The sequence below is a fragment of the Dufourea novaeangliae genome, unplaced genomic scaffold, assembly GCF_001272555.1.
Source record: "Dufourea novaeangliae isolate 0120121106 unplaced genomic scaffold, ASM127255v1 scaffold2, whole genome shotgun sequence".
NCBI lineage: Eukaryota > Metazoa > Arthropoda > Insecta > Hymenoptera > Halictidae > Dufourea > Dufourea novaeangliae.
The window spans coordinates 162,051-189,065 of NW_015373882.1; the positions used below are offsets into that span (position 1 = coordinate 162,051).

Below are 27,015 nucleotides of genomic sequence, written 5' to 3' on the forward strand. Positions count from 1 at the left end.
AACCGCATTATCTGTATCGCGTATATTTTGTCACCTCATATTCCATATTCACATTATATCAATAGTTTATTTGTTATTTGTTATCATTGAATCCATATACACTGTTTCCACTATTTCCATTAAAATCTAACATCCTTAGTTATGTTAATTCGTATTAGGGAATCACGGAATTTCGGTGTCGATTGCAATCGTAGCGGAGATTTACGATCTCCGTTGACTAGGGACAGTTTCATCGTGAGTTCACGCGAAAACACCTATACTCCCGTGCTGTAAGTACTCGGACCGGGAAATCAACTTTGACTTTATTTTTTCCGTAAATTAAAGATGTGGCGAACACATTTCACCGCTACCCGGAGATATTTAACTATTTACAACGCGATGGGTACTGTTTTCATCGTTCGTCCAGCGAAACCAACGGGACGCCCTGTTTGCTGTCCAAATAAAAGTTGCGTGTACACTTGTTTCTCGCATCCTATGTCGGAAACGGGGTAACGCCAATACGCGTGCTCGCTCGTCGTTCTTGCTGTCGCTGCCGCGACGAGGAGTGGGCAGTGAGAGCAGGAAGAAAAAACACCAGTGTTTATCTGGTCGGGTTTACACCATCAGCGGGAGCAGATTAAAAAAATGACAGGTGCCGCGGCGGTCGTCCCGTTCGAGAGAAATGAGAATTATCGATTTCACGGACGGCCGCTTAAAAATATTGCGAGATCAGTGAATTCCTGTTGACGCAACCCCTGCGAATGAAAGATTTATTCGATTGACGGCTGGAAAATAAAAATAGTCAAATTCGTTCCCATTTGGGTATCGTCCACGAACAGTCGTGGTACAATTTCGATGACCTCCTCAGATTTGCGCAGAATGTACTTGGAACAATGGTGCAATTAAAATGGCAGAAATTTGCGAAAATAAGTCGAGAACGTGGAATGAGAATTTTCTTTCGTTTGTGCGTTGTTTAGAAAATTCGAACTGAATATGTATTGGGAACACCTGATTAATGAGACTAATCATGTGTCTGTTCATCGATCACTGTTTCTACTTGCTGCTTGCACAAAGGCACACGCATGGAACGAATTTACGCAGTCGATTTTCTTGGGAAGGAGCGTTGTATGTAATGTAATTGTAAATGTAGTTTTCATTAAATTAATTATGAAGTATGGCTACCATTTCGGTTTTACCGCGATTTCGAATATATTCTGTATTTACTTGGATGGCAGACAGTTTTATATGCAATACTTTCATGAAAAATCTGACTATGATGTTTACTAATTTAATAATCATTTAAGGATACAATATATTCTTCAAAAAAAATCATAATAAATCTTACTATATGTGTACACACAAAGTTAATGAAAGTTGAATTACCCGTAGATAAATCGAAATAGAATTGTTATACTAACTTTAAACACAACGGTCATTATTTTTAGATACACGTAATTTATGTCATTGATTATAAGAAACCACTATTAGCATATGAGTCGTTCTTTTTAAAGTGGTACAGGTCCAATATTGAGAATAATAAATTGAAACTAGTTTTTGCTACAGATAGATTTCTTTTTTTTATATGTACTTATAATAACAAAGTCAATAGAGCACACTATTCATATGAATTAGTCAAAAGAAGTTGGCTGTTACATGGAATTGCATAAAACTTTTCTTTGAAACTGTATAAGTCCATTTATAAGAATAACAGTATTTCAAGAAACTTTTTGCAAAGCAAAATGAATAAAATATGAGTGAAAGTTATTACCGTTGTCTATCTTTACGATTGTACTTCTTTTATTAAATTTACTGTAACAGAATTCTCGAAAATATACATGAAATGAAGATATTTTTATATTCAGTAATATGCTTTTATTATTCATATGGTAAAATTGCATTTTAAGAAAATCTATGTCAATTGAAATATAAATTGAAATTTGGTATTAGTCACATTTTTAACAAAATCTTTTTCCAAGTGAAACACTGTTCTCATGAAGAAAATTTACAAAAGTGAACGCATAATAAAATTAAATATGTCTGGAATCTTAAAAGCATGAAACAAGCTATTATTTAGTTTTTAAACACTAAGCATGTATCTCGAGATAAAGAAAAGTGAATACCACTTTTAAAAAGACTCTCACACCTATAATGGTTGTTCCCGGATAGTAAAGCAATGAGGTACCAGTAGGTACTTCTGTCTCCGTCCTTTCTAAAAAAATTCGTTCTTTAAAAAGTGGAAGTTGTCAGAAGTTGTAAATGGTTTAGATCAAGTTGGACAGCGCGGATCTTCAGTAAATCCTACAGACTCTCATTACTAAAGAAATCTTTCTTATTCTGCGTCTGTCACATTTTCCTTACAAATGATAGACAGAGACGTAACGATTTCAGCTTCGTTGAACGATTCGATTGAAAAACTTGGAGCAGACTTCAAAGTGAAATCCAATCTGCGAGAATGAGAGAACGGAAACGCGTTCTGAGCTGACGTGCGGCATTCCCAACTGAAATGGAAGCATTGAAAATAACAACGTCCACCTTTTCGAAAATATGGAAACGCATTGTTTGTAATAACACTGCAATCCGTTGTGATTTAACAATCGAAATTCAAAATTGTTTACGTAGTTCTGTCCCGGAGCACATAGCGCGACATTCTTCGTACCGGAATTGAAAGGTATACAATGTTACGAGCAAAAACGAATCTGTTTTTCAAAGAACTATATTTAAAACTTCGTACAACACGCGTACTCTGCAGAGTTGCTCCTATCGCGCATTAAATGAGCCTTGATTTATTGAATACCTACTGTATATATTTATATAACCACGAAGACGAAAATAATACACAATACTTATATAATAAAAAAGGCTAAAATGCGTACAAAGTGCAAATGTGACCAGTTTATCCCCATCGTTTATTCTATTGTCAAGAAATTCTCGTTACCTAATAGAAAAAGGAGAACAATGTCTTAATTGACAAACTCATCGGACCGATTTCGTCGATTTAACGTTGCAATTCTAATCACTATGTTACGCTTAGAATTAATTTCGAGAACTCCCCAAATGTAATTTAATCGGCTTTTTGCGAGTTTGAGCTGTCGAGCTGAACACAGTCATATCCCTTTTGGGTGCAGAAATTCATAGTTTATGACATATTAACAATTAAATTTTGTATACTAAAATTCGTATGCTATACAGGGTGTTCCAGCTAAGACACTTAACACGTAAACACCGTCTTTATTTTTAATGATATGAGAAATGTTTCTTGCACAGTTTCAATGGTTTCAGAAGGGGAGTATCATCACAGACGAGATAAAAGAATAGACCTAACGTGCAATGTAATTTTGTGTTCCCTGCTTCGGGGGCGGCAGGAACCCCCGTACCATACTAGTATTCCATTCCTTGCTAGCGAAACCGGAGCAATAATGTATGCATGTATTGCTATATGCAGTCATGAGTGTGTGTGTGCTGCCTGTTATCACGGTGTCGAACATAATTCCTGAAATCGGAAACTTTTATGGAGAGGTGCGCTCGAACTAGCGTGATTTTCGTGGGACACCAAGTCCCATAAGATGTTAGGTCTATTCTTATATCTCGTCTGTGATACACATAGAACAGTTTTCTGATACTTTTTTTATCGCTTTTCATGTAGCACGTGCTATGATGCATTAAAATATCTCTAACTTATGATTCTGAAGTGAACTTAAATATTCAAAAAATACTAAAATAACGAACTTTAATTGTTAATATTTCGTAAATTCTTAATTGTTTATGCCCAAAGGGAAGTGAAATGTGAAGGAAAAAGAACTGATTGAAACGTGAGGGTTACACTTGAGGAGTTCCCCTCGTGAGTCACGTGCTGATACAATACTTTCGTCCACTGTCCAGAAACCCAACACCATGTTTCAGGAATCCACTTTAAATGATGCGTGGAAATGCGGAGAGAAACTGGCCTGTTTGAAAAAAGCTTTATTCTTTGTCCTTCAAACCTGAAATTCTGTAATTTCCTTTCAGGATACGACTTGAAATGGCTTTCGCATTTCGGACCGTATTTGCGAAACGTCAACACGGGGGCTGCGGGAGACACGCGTCTCTGCAAATAAACCGGCACTGCAATATTTTCTGCACGCACGCTGGTATTTCGGATTTGTCGGCTTAGCGTATGGGAATCTATTGCTGCTGTGACAGTAGTATAAATGAAAAGAAAAAGTACACAGGAATTTATATTACTGGTTTAAAATATTTTTCTTAACAAAAGGATATATTTTCTTCTAGTAACAAACGGACTACCATTAAAAAGTTAAACCATATATGGTAAAAGAAAGTAGTCTTAAACGTATATCCCTTTTGTGATAAGAATGCTCTAATTTTCCATTTTTGATTAAAATCGTATTAACTTTTCGGTTATGAGCTACTATTGTCGGCAGTTATTCTGTATTTCAGAATAACGGTTTAGCCTACGGATAAGTTGAACTGTTTTCTGGAGGTTTTTTATTTCAAATATTTCGTTGACATTGTTGGGTATTTGGAGTTGGTTTCTAGCTTCTTTTGTGCTCTTGCAATTTGGTACATGTGCTTGGTGGTTATTTTTTTACAAGGTTCACAGTGTGGTGGGGAAGTTTTGTTTAGAATGTAGGGGAAAAGTGTCTAAAACGATCCCTTTAAGGCCTAATTTACATAAAAAATACAAATGCTCATTATTTAAATAAAAGTAAAGTAGTTTTTGTAAGTTAGTCTATCAATCTTATCATTGGTTTAAATAAAATTTAGCTACGTGATCAATTATATTTTTTATTCATATTTCTTTGAAGGTATACTTAAGGATCATTTTGTAATGTATGTGTATAAAATAATCTCCGGGGATCATTTTATATCTACTGATAATAAGTACGACGAACATTAAAAAACATTTCAGTTATTACATTTTATTTAAATGAAAACAGCTTTGACGCGTTGTTTTTCTTTCATAGTGACGGGGCATTGTTGTAACCAGAGATGGGCAAACTCATTATCTAGATAAAAAGTTTCGAATAACGAATGAAAGGTAAACAAAATATTTCATCATTTCTAATTGTTTAAACGTGGTAATTTCAATGGTTATAATAAAATAATACTTCTTTATGAATGAATCGACATTTGTTGAACAATTATTTAATCTCATTAACTTTTTGAAGTTCAATAATTTAGGATACGGGTAACATGATTCCTGGGATCATTTTATCCTACTAGAGAGTGATCATATGACCCCAAACACCCAACTTACATTCAGTGATTGAATATAACATCAATTTAATACATGCGGTAACGAAACATTAATTAACTTATTATTGAATTGTGGTTAAATCCGCGCAAGAAGCAGCTGTCACATTAAACCGTGTATGACAAAAGTTACACAACATTGAAAAAGACTTTATCTTAGATAAATTGCAGTAATTTTACATTTTTCTTGTGGACAACACACAGAGCACTGATATTAACATGGCTCCTCGAGCAAAGACTAGTGACGTGCGGAGAGAACTATTGTAGAACGACATTACGATATAGCACCACTAATAGCCACAGGGCAGCCAGGAATCATTTTACCCCGAGGGATCGTTTTAGACACCTTTCCCCTAGTCGTGTGCTGCGTTAGTGTGCCCACTTATTTGTCTGTTAAGTATTATTTGTTCTCTTCAGCTGAATTGGATTGTACCATGCATATAAGTTATAGGTAAGATCATGTATCTTGGAAATTATGTCTATGATGCTCTATTTTCCTTGATAAAATGAATTTATACTAAATTAAATTTGATTTAAGAGCACCTATCAGAGTTTGTTAATTGTATATGAATGTAAAACACAAAGCAATTAAGGCTATTAAAGCTACATATGAAACATTTCTTTGAAAGCTTTTTGTTGTATCTGTGTCCGTATCAAGCAGAAACAGTTTTTAATGAAAAAACACTTCCAGTGAAATATCCAGTTGCTGATTTGATATTTTGCATTTGTGTTTCTGTGAGGAAGTATCTCTTTTTCGGTTGTACCGCGTATTTTCCCATATCCTGTAAATTGCATCGAATTTGAGAAGACACCACAGGAACGAGCAAACATATTAGAGATTAAATAATTGTTTAAAGGAAATAGAAATTGGAAAAAATGGATTTAAAGTAGATCAATTGCATAAACCCCAAAGAACTGGAATAGAAGCACATAGTGGTAACTAAATGTCATCAATATTAAAACATGTGGAAAATATTTCTTTAAAATGATGAGATAAAATGGTTTACTTTTTCAGTACTTCAGAATCTATCTTGAAATTCTGAAATATTTGAGACATTAATTAAAACGTATGTGCAAATAAAATATTCCTTTGTAAAAATAATCGCGGTGTTTCTGATACAACGTACAGAAATATAGATTAAGAAATTATTTTTTTATTAGGTATATCACTATTGCAATTAATCAATCATCATTCTTACAACATGTCCAACTTCGATAATAAACAGTCAACAACTGTATTTCGTAACGGAGCGATACTGTAAATTAAACAATCCACGGTTCCAATAGCCAAATTTTATCACGTTGTACATATCTTTCAAATGTACATGCATATTCATTACGAGCATATTCATATCCTCATGAACATAACTTACGCGACTACGTTATGTAATGTGATAATACGAGTACTCTCGCACATCTCCATATTTTTTTCACAGTAACTGATATTGTACAAATTGAATTAAATTTTCCGCGAAGTGTTTCACCCGTTGGCGCCGATTTTCCAATTTTACGATACCATAGTAGCCACGAAATGTTATATAAAAAAACTTTATTCAGTTAAGTCATGGTAAACGTTTAATATAAAGTGTGAATACATTTTCACCAACAACAGGATCTATCATAAATATATAGAACATGGTCGCTGAGTAGTCAGTAATCATGATTAATAAATAAGAAGAGTGATCAATGCGAATAATTTTACATTAATCAGGAAATGATTAGGATTTTGATTATAATTGAATTTATAAATTAATAATGTAACGTTTATAATGATACTGAATATTTCTTCACAAAACATCAGATAACAATATAAAGATTCCCAGGGTAATAGATGAAATCGCCGAACACAGCAGAACATACCAACAAAGACTGAGGAACCAGCCCAACAACCTAGCCACAAAACTTTTGGACACCACAGAGGATCGCGAAAGACTAAAAAGACATCACTTCCTACACTTACCATTCAGATTTAGTGAATAAACTAAACCACAGCCAGTGTTGCACTACTGAGTGCATACACGTTCATGTCATTGTAATCCCACATAAAATGCGCTAAATATCATATAAGATAGATGGCCATTTGCAGTTAAAAAAAAAAAACAATATAAAGAAAAGACTGAAGATAAAAGCGATAGTATCAATTATTTTCAAACACATAAGGCTTATATTATTATCATATAAGAATGTACACGTACATTACTGGTTCTAATAAAAGTTGATGTTATCATTTGTTGGCCGATTAATTACTACTGATTTATAATTAAAGGTTGCAGATACTATACGTATTTAGTCACTGACTAATCTCAACGATGATTAAATGATTAATGATTATTAATTAACCAATTGCAAAAGTAACCACAAAATAACTAAACCACAAATAACAAATTTTCATGATGATCAGACGATTCATTCTTTGCAAATTTTAAAATCACAAATTTCAATTTATCACTCTTTGTACGATATTTGGTCCCAGCGATCGTCCTTTATGAACATTTCATATTCGGATTATTTTGTAATTTCTCAATAATATCCAGCCGTTAATTCATTATGTCTCGATTATAGTCATGCCCATTTTGCCTGTCATTAGGTAAATTGTGCACATTCGTCAGATTCTCAGTTGCGTCCGTACAGTTGTGGTTTTGTTTGGGCGATCGAATGAACACGATAATCACGACGAATGTTTAATTACCTACTCGTCGCTTACAAAACAGATGTCGAGACACTGAGTGAAAAGTTACCCGATACTCCGACAACACGGAATAATCGAACGTTGGTTTCACAACGCGAAATACGCGAAGTATGTAGAAGTTGATAAACTGATTTTTTCGGTATTGAACAGGGAAATTATATATCGGGAAAATAAAAAACGGATAATTCAACTTGTCCCGGTTACTATTCCTTTACGAATTTCTTTTTCTAAAATATCGAATAGTTCATCAACAATACCCATTCAGTTTAAAATCAGTTTTAACCCATTTATCTAGCTATACCCTTTATGAGTCATTGTACTTTGTTTTGTAACTCTTTTCCATCAGCGTGCATGCTCGAGTCATGCTCGCAATGAACAGTTACAGATGACGGTACTTAATACATCGTTCAATATTGTACACCTTAGCAGTAAGCAAATAATGTACACGAAGTGTTCAGAAATAGTAGGAATTAGGAGCAAATCGAGTGACCACAGCTCTCATGGGCGAAATTGCCGAAGAGAAATGAGAACTCATCGTTCAAAATAGGAATGAAAACAGTTTCTTCAAAAATTTTCTTTTGAAAATCACTTTTCTGAAAATGTCATTTTACCGATATACAGTGATTCCCCGATGAATACGACACGAGCCACGGCGTTATTCTCACTGGAGGAATCCCTCTGTGGAACCAATCAAAATAGAGTAAACAGAAGCTAAGCAGAGGCTCGGATTCGGGCAAGACATAAATTTATGAGGGGCTGAAAACTTTACAGCCTTGACAGGAATGCTCGAAAGCGGACCCGAGTCCGTCGCATTCATCGAGACATTACTGTAAATTTTATCTAAACTTCTTTTCGATATCCTTTGTAGTCTACGATTTACAATCGAATAAGTAAGAGGAACGCTTCGGATAGAAAAAGAGTGGTATCTTCCTTAAAGTCTCAAACTAGCACGAACCAAGTACGGCAAAATTCTTAAGTTGGTCCCATAAACAATTAAGCAAAGTTACAGAAAAATCGGCAGGTATCACTTCGCGAACATCCCTTATGAGATCTTCGTTTGCAGCCGCGAGTCGCGTTCACGCAGTAGCTCGAGCTCGATTTTAATTATCCCGGATTACCAGGGACTGAATAACATTTCGACCTAAATCGGTAAGCAGTGCCGATGAAATTCAATTGTCTGTTTTCGTCTCAGGGCCGGACGAAATTGAACGGACCATGTCCGGTTATGGTCCACGCGCCAAGGGGGGGGGCAGGAACAGTGGCTGACACGAAAAAATTAGGATGGAAGATAGGCAGGGAACAGTTGTAAACTGAACGCGATATGTCTCGACGCATTCCAACCGGAGGGGAATATGAAAAGTTTCCTCGCTTATTATAAAGTTTCCATGATCATCCGACTTTCCGCTTGGCTACGTTGCTCACGTCTATATTTCCCGTGATTGTCTCTGCTAGTTATACCTTCCTCAGAGGGGAAACCTGCTTGTCCCTCCCCACCTTCCCTAGAGGAGCAGGATGAGAAGGAGGTGGACGTTTAATGAGCTCGTTTCATTGTGAAATGTTTGTGCAACTTCTTGTAAACCCATTCATTGGCGACATCATTATCCGCTTCGGGTCAACCGGGCTGAAGGGGCCAGTATCGTCTGGCGCCCTCGTTCCCCTCACGAAATATTGCACAAAGACGTTCGCCAGACGATTATTAGGACGCCGTGAACGGCATTCAGGTAGTCTATAAAAATTTTCACTGAACAATGGAGCTTGGAAACCTCTTTGAGACAATGTCAATCGACTCGCGCGAATATCGTTGGAATTACTGGTGATATTTAAGAAGCGGTTCTTGTTTACAGATGATCCAAAAGATGTTTGTGAAATAAGGAAAAAACCTTACGAGCACATTGTACTCATTGTAGTAGTAACATAAATCATATAGAGGAGTCTGGGGTACAACAGGGGGTTTAAAAATAAAATTTCATAACTTTGACATTAATAAAATAAGAAAAAAATAAACATTTTCTTAGAGTATTTGAAATTAAATATAATTAAGGAAGAATAGAAAATTATTAAAGCAATCGTTGCGTCATATAATAGCTTACATCTAGTACTTTAGGAAAAAGAAAATTAACACAAAAACATAGGAAATTTAAATATACTGTGCGTATACGACTTTGCCCCACTACCTCGAGCAAACCGGGTGTTCTACTTGATATACCGACATGGTATCTGTGGTAATGCAATTCATTTAATTCTACAGACTTCCAACCACGTAATTACAATTCATTTATACTTTAATACACGACAAATAGCAGAATCTATACTAAAAAGTACTTACTTAACACTATCAGTAGTTGTAAAGTTGTAAAGTGATCGAAAATTAGATCAGAGCTCTTAAAAACACAGAGAACATCACAACCGTAGTAAGCACACGTATTACGCTATCGGCGTTTGTCGATGAACTGATGCAAATGACTGCGATATGTGCCTGTAACAACGTGGGAAACTGTAGAGCCGTTATAAAAACAATAGTAGACCCCGATTTCTCCTAGGTACATACTCAATTTCGGGTGGGTCTCCCCTACCATAGGCTCGCGAATGCGTTACGTAGTAAGGTCCAGAAGTTCTCGGCCTGAACCATAAAAAGATATCGAATAAACAAATTATTTGTCAGTACAGTCTCCCTTTATTGCAATACATTTGTTATAACCGAAAATTAACATATCTATACCCTCAGAAAAATACTTTTTGTCTTTGTCTGCAAAATGCTTCACAACAACTTCCTCAAGCTCTTCATCGCCATTAAACTTTCATATACGAAGACTAGATTCCAATTTTGGAAATAAATAATAATCGCTAGGGGCCATCTGGGACTGTACATTGGTGAGGAATTTCAGCAATTTTTTTTGTAACAGTCTTCACTACGTAAGCAGTTTGGACAGATACGTTGACGTGAAGGATCCTTCAAAAAGCTTACCTCTCCATTTTTCTTTAACCCCTTGCTTTACGATTTTTTTTACGACTGTATTCTCAAGCATTACTTTATTGTTAATAATTTTCCAGATACAAAAGGAATTTTATTCCCAGGACAAGTCTAACATTTACTCTAAATCTTAAATAGTAACACCAATGAAATAGAATTTCACTTCGACTCGAAGAAAATTAATAGTATACATGTTTATTAAACCCAGTTTGAAATCGTCATCACGTGTCTGAATCGATGTTATAAAGCAAGGAGTTAATAGCAGCATTGAGGTTTTGAATTAAGTTGGCATGGTATTCTGCATTTACTGTCTTATTTTTCCTTCTGAAATCGATCAGCAATATGACATCGCAATCCCAAAATATTTTTTGGATTGGGCGGCTGCTGTGTGGGTCGTCTTCGAGAAATTCTCTTCCCATTTTAAATAATTTTACCCATCGCCCTACAGTTGAATATGAAGGCGAAGCATTGAGTGAACATTAATATCTTAGGAAGGCGTTCGTGAGTGTGCATTGACGTACCATATTCTTTTGTGAAGAATTTTATAACAGCACGGTAGGTACTGTAGATTCGACTTAACGCGTGGAATCTTTACACTGCATTTACAAATAAAAGACTGAACGCACAAGAAGGAAACCGACGGTGTTGGTGTTTTCTAATATTAAGCTTTATATCCTCGATACTCATATTTTTCCATGTATACGCAAAATAGGAGAGGCCGAGAACTTTTGAATCTTACCACATATTTCCAAGGTAATGCATTCAAAAATGTCTTATTAGAAGAAGTAATTTCAAAGACTTCTTTGAGTACGAATACACGCTTATCAGCGTCGTTTACTAGATTTGTCGAACACATATTAGACTTTCTTCATTGGTTCGAACAGTTTGACAGTTTCTAACAATACAGCTGCGGAGATTTACTAAATTTTCAATTGGTCTTCGATAGACAAGCCGCTTAAGATATTTGCAAATAAAGAAATCAAGGTGATTGAGATGCGAACAGTTCTTTTCATAAAGGACTCTGAAGCATTATGCTTCGCAAATAAAATATCGTTGGACCTATATTCATAGAATATTCTTGTTATCATTGAGACGAGTTGAATACAATCATAAGATTTGGCCCCTTATTTTGCAATACATTACATGTACCAGATGTTTGGTTTAAATGTATACATACAATTATTTCTATAGCGTATAAGAATATAAAAAAAAATGTTGAAATGAATATTGTTTTACTTTACCCACCTAAAGCATACGATGCAGCAGTTTACTTTTTATACAATTTTTATTTGTAGAGATTATTTCGTACAGCAATATGCTTTCACTTCGTGTATTTTGTTAGTCATTCATTACATAATATGTTCTTTATACGACGTTATAAATTTTTAAAAAATTAGTGGCGTAGTGGCAAAAGTTCGTCATCTGTGTGAGGCAACACATATTTTACAAAGATTAATTTCCAAGAAAGATTAAAAACAACATAAGATGCATATCTCTAAAACTTATAAGTATAACAATTTATAAATAAATTATAAGTCCAAATGGTACACCTATACAGGTAAAGGATCGGTGATTAATTGTAAGTGGAAACGTCTTCAAAAATGGCCAGAATGGCTCCTTCCCAAAGACGTGACGACAATTTTATTTGAAATTTGTGTACTGCAAAGAAAATAAAATCTGTCCGGGTTACACAGTTTTTATAGACGAAGTAGGTAGGTAAGGAGTCTCTGAATATCAGATAACTACGGTGAGGGTGGATATGGTACCAGGAAATGGCAAACAAAGCTACATGTAAGCATGTGCTTTGATTTGAAAGGGACCATTGACAGACCGTCTGATACGAACTTTATTCGAAATTCGTAGGCAATAAGGGTGGTCGAAATTAGGGACTCATACTTTTAAACAGACAGTATGGAGTTTACGGAGTAAAACAACGCTATAAATGTTTTAACTCTCTGTCGTTATATTTAAAACAACTGACGGCAACTAAAACATCTGGGAAAGAAACCTTCCATTGTCTGCTTTGTCGAACTAGGCAATTATAAATGATTTCGATCTATGGGCAAACTGTGTCTAAGATCTTTCTTCAATAAATACAATAAATAATTTCTTTGGCATTTGCAATGTTTGGTTGAAATTCATATCTTAAAAGTAATTATACGATTAATCTTGTTTTCTAAGTTGATAAAGGAAAAATAGCCCATACAGATTCTCATTTGTAGAATATTATTGGGTTGGCCACAAAGTAATATGGGATTTCTGCAGTGGATGATGTTTCTTTGATGTTAATATTACTGCTTCTACCTAATGAAACATGTACATTAAAAAAAAACTAGGTTAAATTTTCTTGCATTGACCTTGTTTTAGAAATTAATGATCGAAGGTGTACTTTCGAATAATTATACTTTTCGATTTCCGTCCGTTTACAGCACCATCACGTCTCTGTCGATAAGACGATAAGAGAATTCTGTATCCGTTCCACATTTTTGCTATTGAAACAATATCATGAAAAAGTACAGATGTGTAATTTTTTACAATTAATGATATAAATAGTTACAAATGTAATTCGATACTTATCATTTGGATCATTACTCTATCACAATATTTAGTTGATAACAAATTTTACCGTTTAAAAATTAAATGTTTTTTTTACATAATTTAATGGTGTTGGTCATCGGTGACCACCGTAGCAGACAGCATTGTAATATTCATTTACACGTGCAAAAACTAATTTTCATACGTTATAAAATTAATTGAAGAAAGTTTACATATTATATAATTACAAAAGTGACAATTGTAACCTTAACATGTGCAACTTGCAATTGATTTCATATAATTTCATGCTCTTACAATAAAATCGTACAGTCATACAATCATGATCCTAATCGTATTAAAACACGACCTAATAATTATGATATTACATCGATAGTAAGTCGAGAACTTCGATTGAAAATATTATTTTCATTCAAATTCGACGGGTACAAACGATTACGTCGACCGTTCGGTATTAAATTAATAGCGATACCGATTCTGCTATTATTAACTGTATTGCCTTCTCATTATAATGTAAACAAGATTCTCGTTGAAATAGCGTAATTCTATCCGATTCGCGGGCTCTTCGAGATTGAGGTCCGATTGCAATTAGTGCGTCATTAATAACAACATAATATGAAATAAATGTTTGAAAATTTCTGCAGACCTGCAGAGCTTTTAACACACAGAATAATATGGATTATACTTACACAATACATATGTGTTATAATAATCAAATTATTGTTCGCAAATATGTTTCTCGTTTGGAAACCATCATTATGGAATACCATTTCGACTGATATAATTAACTTCATCGAATAATTCTTTGGAAATTAGAAAACGTATGAATCGATTGATTAAGTATTCATAATTCACTGTAATATACTCGCGAATTAACAGATTTGTTATTTAATAAAGATAATAAATAAATGTACACAACAAATTACTCGGTAAAGGTAAAACGAATGTTATGTAATTCATTTAAATTTACCACTATAGAATATATTGTTATATAACTGACTACATTATCTACCAACGGCTCTTTAATATACTCCTTAAATCCAACAATCAACAACCAACGACCTACAAATAAACTGTTTAATCATAGTGGCAAATTATAATACAATCATGAAACAATACAACAGCTTGAATAAGATAATCTTAGGAATTCTAGTTTAATCCTCAATTAAAAGTAAATTAAAAGGCTTCCAATTCATAAGCTCTGAGATCAAAAATATCTATAAACCGGTCAAGTAACGTGTTAAAATGGTGCAAACCGAGGCTATGTTCGGATTCATGTGTAACAAGTAACAAAATATTAGAGGACTCTCTGTAACGTAAAATAGAAACTATTTTGTTTTTATTATATACGTTCGTCTACAAACATTCTTACAAACAACAGACCGATATGATAATAAATAAGTTGTCCGCCCAGCTGGCTTAGTAACTACACAGACATGAAAGGAGAAAATTGTTTATACTTTCCTACGGTGATCTGTTTGTTCTCTCTCGATGATTACTGTATTATTAAATCGTATGGATCTATCTTTTCCTTGAATCATGGACATAATAAAAATATATAAAAGGACGAAATCATTGCAGTATTTTTTAAACCCATTTTCTCCAAAGATAAACTACAGAAACAAAAAGGAATATCGCGTGAAGTACGGTCATTGAAATTCATCACCCGCGATAAAAACTCGAAAGATATGTTTAAATAAAACCTTCGCGATACAATTGTTGTGGGTATGTGGGTGATTTAGAGACGTACGATTTACGAGCTTCACGGTTCCCGGTCACCGTAAGGAACATCTTCGTAAAATTCGCGACAATGGCGTTTGATAAATGTATTTTGGACAGCGTCGCAGCGCGACGCCTATTGTGTCAATATTTGAATGGACGAATATTAGAGAGGAAAATTCAAACAGTGCTCAACGTGACGTTCCTTCGACGACCACGATTCCGCTTCTGTTCCCCATTGCCTACGGTTTACCGACGATTTGTTGGGCAAAGGTTCCAGGCCTCGAGTCTGGCATGCGAATTTTATGGAAATGTCGGTGCTCGCCACGGAAAGAGAATTTGAGGACATCGTCTGCTGGTGTGCTGACGAAATATAGAACGAATTCGTTCGATAAGAAGACTGTCTTCTCCTTTCAATAATTTGCGTTTAGTTGCTCAGCTGAGATCATTTTTAATTAGAGTAGAGCCTTCTGTATCCAGACTAGGAAGGAGACATAAGTGTACGGATAAATGAATTTTTAAATAATAGAACAATCACTACTGTGAGACTAAACATCATTTATTTAAAAAGAAATCAAGAAAATTGACCGTCTGTTTAAATATTTATAAACATCATACTGTTTTGACTACTAAATTTCAGACATTTTTCATGAAAAAAAGTAATCGTGTAGAATTCGATCGAACAGAAGAAAGTGTATGTACATTGTGCGTAATCACTACGTACAGTGGGTAAAAAAAAGTATTCGTTCACCCTTTAAAACAGAACAACTCTTTCAAAATTGGACCAAGTGACTCGTGTTTCTTTGTTAACTTAGAAGGATTACTGTACTAAATGATGTGTTAACAAAATGTTCAAAATTTGCAATTGGTCGGAATCGCTTATTTTACTTATTTAAGTAAGAAGAATACGTTAAAATATACATAGAAATCACCAAGATTTATTTATGTCAATTATTTTAGCATTTTTAATATTCTAGACGAAACCAGATGTTTGGTTACGTTCAGTGTGTCCGTAAATAATCCACTATATTTTGTCAAATTCAGTATTTACAGTCTGTTCCACAAGAAAGTGTACAGCAGAAGTTTTAAACGGCTAATCGCAGCGCTATCTACGTCGAGGCGTTTGAAAGTTTGAATTATGCTCTTTTGTTTAATGTCTGCTTTGTCATCGCGCTAATTGTTAGGTTCCTGCAAGTGGACTCTTTATACAATGAGTACTAAATATCTCAAGCGTTATGAAACAGTGTTTCTCGTTAATCATGCGAATGGACGTTGGAAACGTGGATGACTTGCCGGAGAGAGGACTAACTCGCTTGATGTTATCAAACAAGGATACATTGATCGTTTGCATTTTTCAACGAACCTTTACTCTAACATTACGCTCAGCTCAGGTTCAACTTAGTAGGAGAGGCGTAGACATGGGAATAGACACCACCAGGCGTCGTTTGCATGAACTGAAAATTGATTATCGTTTCACAATCGAAAAACGCTTTCCATCCGAAAATCATGTCGCAAGAAAATTTGACCAAGGATTTCAACAATGTAATCTCTTTGGAAGAAGCTTCCTTCTGGGCATGGGCAGTCTTGAGAAAGGCCTGATCATTTCCAGGTGGCAGGCTCATTCTGCGTACAGTTACACGTTTGGGGGTGTTTCTGCAAGTGTGATTTCGTCACACTTTTTCTCTTAACCGGGAATCTGAATACTGCAAAGAGGTGCCAAATCTATAATGTTTATTGAAGCCTGTTCAGAAATAGTTTAGCCAAGACGGGAGTAACTGGAAACTGCAGGAAGACACCGCCCCAAAACATCGCAGTTGTCTTTGCACTGAGTCGAAAACGCAAAATGACATCACTATGATGGATTGGCCACTATCGTTTCGAAATGCGAATCCTATCGAGAATGTTGGGTTCTACATGAAGTTTACGCTCAGGGGAAAGCCCAGCTACACGTAGAAAACGAATACGTAGAAAAACTCGTGGAAAGCTTGCGAAGAAAGTGGCAGGCAATTATCGACAATCGAGGCGAATGAACTTACCACTAGGTAGTTGTGCAATATATTTTTCAGTCTATTTTACAGTACAAAAGTTCTTTTTTTCATAGATTATATATTACAGAAATACTGCTGTACACTTTTTTGTGGAACAGACTGTATTTTGGAGGAAATCAGAAGGCTATGATATTTGAGTGATATTTGTCCTCGTTTTAAATTCTTCGCCGTCATTTTGAAGGAAGAAACGGATAGAAAGATGTTTCAAATTTAAACAGTGTTATTAGTCTATGAAAAAGAACTAATAGATTACTAATTGGTACATCTAACGTTGAACAAGAGCCTGTTAGAAGCTTCTAATATCTCCTCAATTATTTGCATTTCTGTTCATCCCTCGCGTTTTTCAAATCATAATGTATTTCATGTTGTCCCAAATTATTTAAATGTTTTTGCTCACGTTTAATTCGGCATACGTATTATATCGTTCATTAGGCAATTCAAGCTGTTCATTGTTCTCTTTAAACTGCCTGGCACATTTAGTAATTTTATTCGTCCGGGGGAAACTCATGGCGTCGAAAAGGTGTCCCCACCCCGCCCGCCCCCGGTACCCCGAACTGTATCAAAGCGGGCGTTACTCAAATAATGAAAACGCGACTCGTTACGCGGAGACGGCCGAAATGAATTATCGCGCGTATTATCCGTTCCTGCCCGTTGTCGCGAATTACGTGTTGTTTAACGAGCAGCGCAGAAAAATGATTAAATGCTGTCACCCTGTTCGCGTACAAAACGTGTTTCGCCTCCCAAAATCGTGTTTCGCGCGTTGCACGAGTTGCGACCGACCGCTTGAACAAAAAATTTTTGTCGTAGGCACACTTTGGCGGAATATGCCGTAATTTCCTAAATTTCATCGCTTTAATTTGCGAACGTGTACTCATGATTGTTCTTTTGTTCCTGACTTTCTGAATCGTTAGAAACACAGTAGTAGAAATTGATACATCGTGTACCGTTTGTAACAAACAGTTTCGAATTTCCAAGGTTCTGATTCCGATGATAGTAGTCTGCTAATAGGAGAATAACGAATCAGTTGAAAATTTTTTTAAAGAAACGCTGTAATGGATTTTTGAGCGTTTATAATTATGTACAAAATAAATGTAAATATAATAATATTACTTGAAATGGTTCCCATTTTCGATTGGAATTTCGTGATTATACAAAGTGAAAAAATAAGAGTTTTCCAAACCTTTTATGGGAAAACAATACATTATCAGACCTGACGGAGCGTTATGCAGTTTTTGTGCATCTTATGCGGTTTGCTTACAAATGTCTTTATTCTCACATTAAAGTCAGGAATAATGGCTACTATTATTTAGAATCGTTTTCCATTTATCCGGAATGTTTGGTAATAATCCCTTTTTTTAAATTATTCACTTAGTTATTAAAACGTACACGAAACTGTGACTCAATTTTTACTCATACCTAACACTTCACCTGAATGTATTCGACTAAATATGAACCATTATTTAGTTAACTTTCAAATGTTTATTCACTTAAAAGTCTGCAAAACACACACAGACAAATAATATACGTGGATAATTTACTCACTGGATTTTAAAATCCCTGCGATCTGCTGAACACCAGGATCCGTGTATTCTCGGATTTCGAAACCGAGTCGATTCAGCGCTTGCGTTACATCCTTGCTATCCTTGACAGAACCCTTTCTCGTTGCCATCTTCTTGAAATTGACGTGATTGAAGATTAAGGCAACGCCTCTTCTTTTGTGCTTCATGTGGTACACCTCCGAGTCTATTGGTACTGGAATTCGAGCAGCTTTCACCTCAACGGTACCGCAGTCGTTCCTACAAACAGCAAAATGTTAAATTGGGTTCAAATTATTCAGTCTGATCAAATAAATTATTATATCACAGCTGTGGTCTGTCATTTACTTTCGTCGGATGATAATAATATTTAGTTAAGAATATTCATAGATTTGAAAAATTTAAGTCTTGAGTCACTTTGGAAGTACTTTGAGACAGGTTTGAGTACCTAACAACGTTGACTGTCTTAACCCTTTCGATCCCACTGCAGCCATATGACTACGTATTGTATAATAAATTACGAGATAAAATACTAGTGTCATGTATTTTTGCATATCTGTGAGTATTTAATAGTTTCTTCTAGTCTTGTATAGATGGCGCAATACAAACTTTAATATGCATTTATAAGTTTGTCAGTAAAATAACACATTATTGTACTTTCTTTCCTTCATTCGTTAAAATTCAGTGTCGTTCATTGTTAGAAATACAATAAATACTTACAAAGCCCCAATTTATTTTAAATATTTGAATATTTAAATTTTTTCATTATTGTTATAATATTGGATGTAGATCCGATAAGGTCCACCTTTCGATTTTGATGAAACTTGGTAAAATTGTTTCAAATACTCCCAAACGAACATTTGTAAAAGCTTTTTTGGAGCATTTGAAAATTAATATGGTACACGTATATGTGCATATATGTATATGTATACATATATGTATATGTATATATGTATATGTATACATATATGTATATGTATATATGTATATGTATACATATATGTATATTAATTTTCAAATCTGCCAAAAAATCTTTTGTTTATTTGGGAGTAATTGAGAGAATTTTACCAATTTTCATCGAAACCGAAAGGTAAATATTTTCGGAACCGCAATCGCAATGTCGATACAAAGCTTGCTGCTACACCCATATACACAATAGTACATCTTGCTCTTGGTTTCTTTTGATGGAAACCGAACACCTGATGTATCTTCCACTTTATTTTTATTAAATATTTAACGTATCTAGCGTGTTAAAACAAAGAATTGTACTTCGAATGAGCAAAAACAGTACTAACTCCGTATGTCACAAGGGATAGTTGACCCGATTTGACTGCTTATTTTTTTTCGCCACCAGATTGCGTGACCAAAATGAGTAAATCCCAATTGGAGACGCTCGGTCTTCAGATCGATTATAACCGCCATACCGTATACACCTAGTATTGTATATTTGTCTTCAGTTACCTGTACACAGTCACTTATTATTAAACTTAATTATCAGTATTAGATTTCTTATTTTCTAGTACCCCTCACACGATACTACTTCAATCATCGTGTAAAATCGCGAAAGACCAAGGTATTCGGCTGAGGAGTCGCTACGAAACAATCGCTTTTGACCTCCCCTTATATTGTTTACTTATCTAGAATCATTAAACTATCATAATAGGAATTCAATAATCAAAAGTGACAGAATAGCACAGTAATAGTGCACCTTCTAACCAGCATAACAGACAATGTAGGTCACATTTAATTTACTAATCGCGGTTGTTTACGAACAATTCAAATATCAACAATTTTATGTGGTACAATCTAACAGAATGAACCCGCATTTCCACTATAAATATTTTAACATTGTCGCGTGTATATGAAATTTGCAAAATGACATGCATGAAAAATGGAATATACAATAGTATCGATACGGTGAAAGACTCTTTAAATATTCCTACGGCGCGCTAAAACAATTCACCAGGTATTGTTAAACCCCATAACGCAATCGAAACGCAGAAATAAATAGCATTAAAATTCATACTCGAATGTGAATTCGTTGTCGCAATTAGATCGTTCTCCTTTCGACACCGATCGTACACGTCTAATAATGGAATTGTTACTGCGTGAATTACACGAACGATACGCTAATCCTCTTGGAGTTTTACGTTTATGACGAACGTGGGTAGCTTGCGGCCACGTAATAACTTGCAAGCGCATATATTTGAACTGTAGCTGAATTTCGCCGAATTTCACCAGTTTCCTGTACATCGCCGGTCGATATACGGGCAAAAAAAAAACGTAAATGAAATACTGGAGGCGAAAGCGTGCCACCATCGACGGTCTGTTGTTGGTATCGTGTACCGGGCAGTTTTTATGTCGTACTCGTAAAATTTTGAATCACGAAAGGGTGCACGCCGTTGGAACCGCGCCACCCCTCCGCGTGCAACAAATAATCCCTCGACGAAGGTTCGAAACACGACGGGGGAGTACGCCAGCTCAGAAACTTTTCGACGTTTATGCGACCGCGAGCGTAATGAATGGAGTTTGCGGGTGACCACATACGATCTAATTATTTGGATCGGGGATATCGTTGCTACGATGTCTGTGAACTTCTGATGGAAACGAGATGCGGAATGTATAAGCAGGCTTTTTCTGTTTGCATAATCTATGTTATGCTATAGGTACATTGTTACCTATTACCGGAATAAATATCGTTTAAGTAATACAGGCATCCTTTGGTTAAGGGGTTATGGTCAGTCAAAAATTTTCAAAAAAATCGATTTTTCACTTTCTACATTTTCTTTGAGTACAACATCTCGAGAACATTCTATGCAAGTTTCAAGGTAATCCGATTAAAAATGACAGAGTTACAGGCATTAATAAATGAACATTTTATATAAGTGTAAGCTTGACTTGAAACTTTAAACGCGTTTTTCTCGAAACTACATTTTTCAAATCGGTAATCAATATTTCTCGAAAACTACTGTGTCGATTTACATGAAGCCTTTTGCGCCTTATTTCAAATCAGAAAAACTTGTCCTTAAACGAAGTATTCTTTTGTTCGTTCCATCCTTTTTTCTTAATTGACCAAAAACGAGTGTATTTTTAAGTAAAAATCGCACTTTTTCAGGAGAACATCCGCTATTTTGTTCCTAATCAATATTTCGAAAAACCCCACGTTCAAGGACAAGATTGGTTCTTCCATTACATAAATCTTACTGAATTTTTAATTTCAGATGAACCGTTACGAAGTTACAGTGATCACGGCAGACTACTTTTTGTGAAGAGACATCCGGCAGATCGCTCACCATTTATTTACTAATACATATTTTTAAATACAAAAATTAACTTATAATCCAGAAACTACAATCTTCGAAACACAAACACATTTCTTGAAGAAGGTCTTATAGTTTCCGAGAGAAAAATTCCTAAAGACACTCTTTTTTCGGCTTCCTGACTGAGCATGACCCCTTAACAGTGTAACTACTGGAAATGGACGTGTTTCTATTTCTATCACATTGGTAGAAACGAGAACTTGTTGAAGATATACAAATCGATAAACTAATGGACTTCTTCAGTAGAACGTTTGCAATAAACTATTGCAATAAAACTTGTGAAGTATCTCTGAAAAAACACTGTTATGACATAATAATTTTTGCAAAAGTTTACGAACCAGTCAGTTTTACTGCTTTAGTAATTCTAGTGTTAAACATTCCTGTGTGTTACATACACTTAAGATAGTAGATATTGTTTGGTCTGTCTCATTGGGTAGCAAACATTGATGTTTTGGGTGTGATATTACCCTTTTTAGAGCTGTAATGGTATTAATTAGGGTATTTGTCTGATGTTCCACAAGTAGTAAAATAAAAAGGGCAAAGTCCCTCTGAAACTGTATATTACCGTCCTATGGTTAGTAAAAGCAAACATTTTTATAACGAAAATGGTTCCTAAATTATTCGATAACCAAGGAAGACTCCATTCTACTACCAATCGATGTAACTTAAACTGCCTTAGGTTTGGAGATATAAAGTTCGACGAATCGAGAGTCAAAAGACAAGTTATACCACTACAACATTGAGAGACTGAAATTGTGTCATCTCATTACTGAACAACTGAAATTAGATTATAGTATAGTTTATAGAAGTCGAAGGACCCGAATTAGGCGAACTCAAAGTGGAAAGACTTAATTTGAACCAAATCAAAACCAAGAAATTGGAAGTTGAGAAACGTAAATTAGTCCAACCCTGGTCTAAAAAAGTCAAATCAACACGGGATCGAGAAATCTGAATCAGCGCAATTCCAGGACCGAGAGACTCGAATCACTCCGTTTGAGGACCGAGAAATTCGAATCAGACCATTCCACAACGGAGAGATTCAAGTTAGATCATTCCACCTAATCCAAGAATTGTATTGCCTTGAAGATTCAGTAACTCACGCCATCGAACCCTCACACATAAAAGTTCCAGTTATAGGACCTCCCACCCTAAAGAACTAAACCCTAAAATTGGAAACCCATAGGTCTGGAGTCTCAGATTGATTCTTTAAATACGAAAACTCTTAATTGGGGTCTTTGAATCTGAGGGATCCCTAACTTCGATTTCTGAGTTTGATGATCCCTTTGAACATACCAATTTGAGTATATCGATCCTGGGATGGTCTGAATCAAGTCTGTCGTGATTAGGGTTTTCTGATACAAATTCCTGAGTCCCCAGATGACCTACCTCGAACTTCTCATACCTTCTCGGCCCAGAAGTGATCTAGTTAGGTCTGTTAGGATCTCGATTAGTACCTAATTTGATGACCCCTTAAAATGACTCTAATTTAAGGACTTCAATACCTGAGTTATCCAATTGTGTTACTACATTTCAAGGAATAGTATCGTTCTAGTTAATTTGTTTCTAGTTAATTTTGTTATTTTCTAACAAAAATGTTGGGGTAGAGGATATAAGTAACTACAGTTGGTTGGTCTGTGATTCTCTCGGAATACTCAACATACTGAAAAGCTCTTGTAGCTTCAGAATTACTGTAGATTCCTGAGATTTTCGAGGACTCCTATGGTCCAGGTAGGATCTCTAGGCTGTGCTTTAATTCAATTTGACTCTCTAGGGGTTGGATTTGTCCAAATCCAGTTCCTCGGTCCTGAGTTCATATTTAAGGTGGCTTGTATTCAATAAGGCTGCCGCTCAACAGGTTGCTTGAATGACTCCAAAGCAAATCACTCTATTTGTCCCTTGAAATAAACCTTCAGATGTTTAAAGAATAACTCTTTATGATTTTGGTCATATCTTACCGTCATAACTTATTTTCTCGGATAAATTAATTTTAGATGTTAACTTTGGATTACACCCAATCTACTGTAGTACCACATATCGGGCCATTTACAAGAAGTAAGGTGCTTACGAAAAACTATGTCTTCCACAATTCTTTAATATTCTAAGATTTTTATGAGTTCAAGTATATAGATGCAAATAGATATACATAATTATTAATAATTTGCTGATAGGGTGTTCAAGAAGGAAATTTAATAGTCACGATGGCTTTAAATATTCCAATATAGGTTAAACATTTTATCTAAATTGTTTCGAATCTTCTATATTTTGATATTCAATGACTCCCAGAATCATTTAATGTGTTTCTATAAATAAAAAATATTTTGTATTGGTTTAGACCATTACGATGTTTTCTTCACAACAAGCGTCATGAGTCCGAGATCGTGTTTATATCGAGTTTCCCAAATCAATGCTTAGACCCACGAGTCCACTGTCTCTTTCGATTTTCGAAAGTTCAACGGTGCTGTATCGTGTCCCGCAGGTATAACTTTAGCCAGTATCACGTCCGAAACGTCTGAGGTTTTTCTTGCCGGGACATTGTCGAGTTTAGGATCTGCTCTATCGGGTCCCAAGTGTTCGAGATTGCCTGTATCCTTCCCATGGGTGGAACACGTGATTAATCGTGTTGTATCTTACTTTACCAGTTTTATTCGAAATTTCTGTGGTCAGTTTAGTGTGAACTCGGGAAGTATTTTATTGCTGTACTCATTACACTTTCGACAATCAGAAGTGTTTCTTCAAAAAGCGCTGAATCGAATCTGTTGTTTTAGGTGGCATGTTGTCTAGAATGATGATCTGACAATTTATTATGGTACTGTTACTAAATGAGTGGTTTCGTTTCTCAGGAAATGAGTAATGCTGTGCTGGAAGTGTATGTATACTGTAATTTAAATATAGAAACTTGAAATATAATGAAGAAGTTATTGTTAGCTCATAAGGATTGTGAATTATTACACATGTTCATATTGTGAAACGTTTAAGTTATCAAAATATTCATATCACTATTATAACTTTACCAAATGAATATAACGTAGTTTACATTTGGAACTACTGTATAATAGAGATAATTTGATACGAAGTAGGTTCAATGTTGGATGAGATTTTATTTCATTTGTAAAGAACAAGATAAATGATATTGAGGTCATGTTAACATTTCTAAATGGATACGTATATTTTTGAGCGTCTATATTTTTACTTTTCTTTGCTTATAGACACTTGAGGAAGAAGAAAGGTAATAATTGAAAAATAAGTAATAAATATTGTATGTTTAGTGCATAATGACTCGGTATAGTTTAGACGACATACTTGTGAAATTGTAAAGAAAGTTAAAAAGCTACATTGTATTTCATATTTTCTATTGCAGTCTTTGTTATGCTAAATATAGTTGCCTACAAAGATTGAGTTTATAAGACATCGTACTCATATTGTACAATAATACAATTGATTTCGTTAGTGGTACTCTTCAAGTATTAAAACGTTTTATTTTATCTATGGTAAATGTTTGATATAATTATTTACATACTTTGTCTGATATTGTCTACTTATTTATATTTAATTATATATGTTGACATTTCTCAAAATTTCTTATTATATCTATCTTCTCGTTTCTAACTTACATTATACATTATGATATTGTATCATATTGTATACTTTTACAATCAAACTTTCATATCTGCTCTTCAGTTACCTGAGACTTTAATAGGAAAAAAACCACTTTCACTTTCTCAAAATCACTTTCTCATTTTCTTCCCTAATCGACAAAAATGTGAAGTAGATATAAGTCTGCGTAAATGCCTACAATTCAGTAATAATCAGGGGATAACAGAAGAATTCGTTCGAGTACATTTCATTTCAGTATGTACCACTATATTCCATTCTAATCAATATTTACGAAGTCACGGAAGAGGTACCGATTACAAGCGGCATTCGGTGTACCACGTACCATCGAGGAATACGGGAACAGACCGTGGCAATTATCGTGCCATTAACGTAAATACCGGAGTTGCGCGCACACGTGCACGGTACCCTTCCTCTCTTTCAGTCCGCCGGCTTTTCTTTAATTAATCAATAAGTCGAAAATACACTTCAACCCCTAGACTACCAACTTTCCCCACGAGAAGCCAATCACGGAATCACTATCCTCCCTCGCGTATCCGCCGGTTTTACTTCCTCTTCACCGTGGAAGTAGTAGTAATCGCGGCGCAACCACGATTTCTCGAGGTGCTTCGATCCCCACACGTACACGCGTTTACAAGGAGCTACGAGGGCTACGTTGGCACCGCGATAAAACGGTCGGACCGTTACGGGAAGTTCTTTAGCCCCGGGATTGTGATCTAACTTAAAATTAAATTGACCGTCCGATGATTCGGTGGACGGTGCTCACCTACGACGTGAGAACCGGCCAGAGTGCCGCCACGAGCAACCCTTTCGCAGCGTTCGTGAGTGGAAAGTACGAAACAGTCTAATGCATTTTGGAGCTAGGGCTCTCCTTTGCTGCTGGTTTGTAAGATGCCGTGTTAGTTAACGGGGACGCGTGGAAGTTTGCGTGTCATATTTACCACAAAAATGGTGAAGAATGAAATAGGACAGGAGTCGGCAACGCGGTGCCCGCGAGATCCAGAGTGCCCGCGAAGCAATTTTGAAGTGTCCGCTTATTAAATTCATGTATTAAAAATTTATGTTCCATTAAAATTTTCATGTTTAAATATCTTATACTTTTACCCTTCCCTCCTCTTCATCTCATGGTGCCCGCTGAACTCCCGCATTTCTGAAATATGCCCTTTTAGTAAGAAAGGTTGCCGACCCCTGAAATAGGAGCTAAGTCAGGTGTAGATATCGCACAAACGTCCAAATGATCGCGTAATTAAATTACGTGTCATACTTCTTTTTATGAATTAATAAAATGTAATTTGTACCTGAAAATGTTAATTGATGTTCGTGGGTGCATCATTATTAT

The 27,015-nt window shown here is 35.4% G+C and overlaps 1 protein-coding gene across 1 annotated transcript in view; it reads right to left on the reverse strand.

Annotated features, from left to right (window-relative positions):
• The window catches only part of LOC107187599 (caspase-1-like), a gene marked incomplete at its 5' end in the record, with an annotated part of 80,094 nt that extends 61,150 nt beyond the window's left edge, over window positions 1-18,944 (reverse strand). Inside the window, one exon of the mRNA XM_015575766.1 lies at window positions 18,752-18,944. Coding sequence (XP_015431252.1) covers window positions 18,752-18,944 — 193 coding nt within the window. The remainder of the gene's footprint in view (window positions 1-18,751) is intronic.
• Window positions 18,945-27,015: the final 8,071 nt, after the last annotated feature.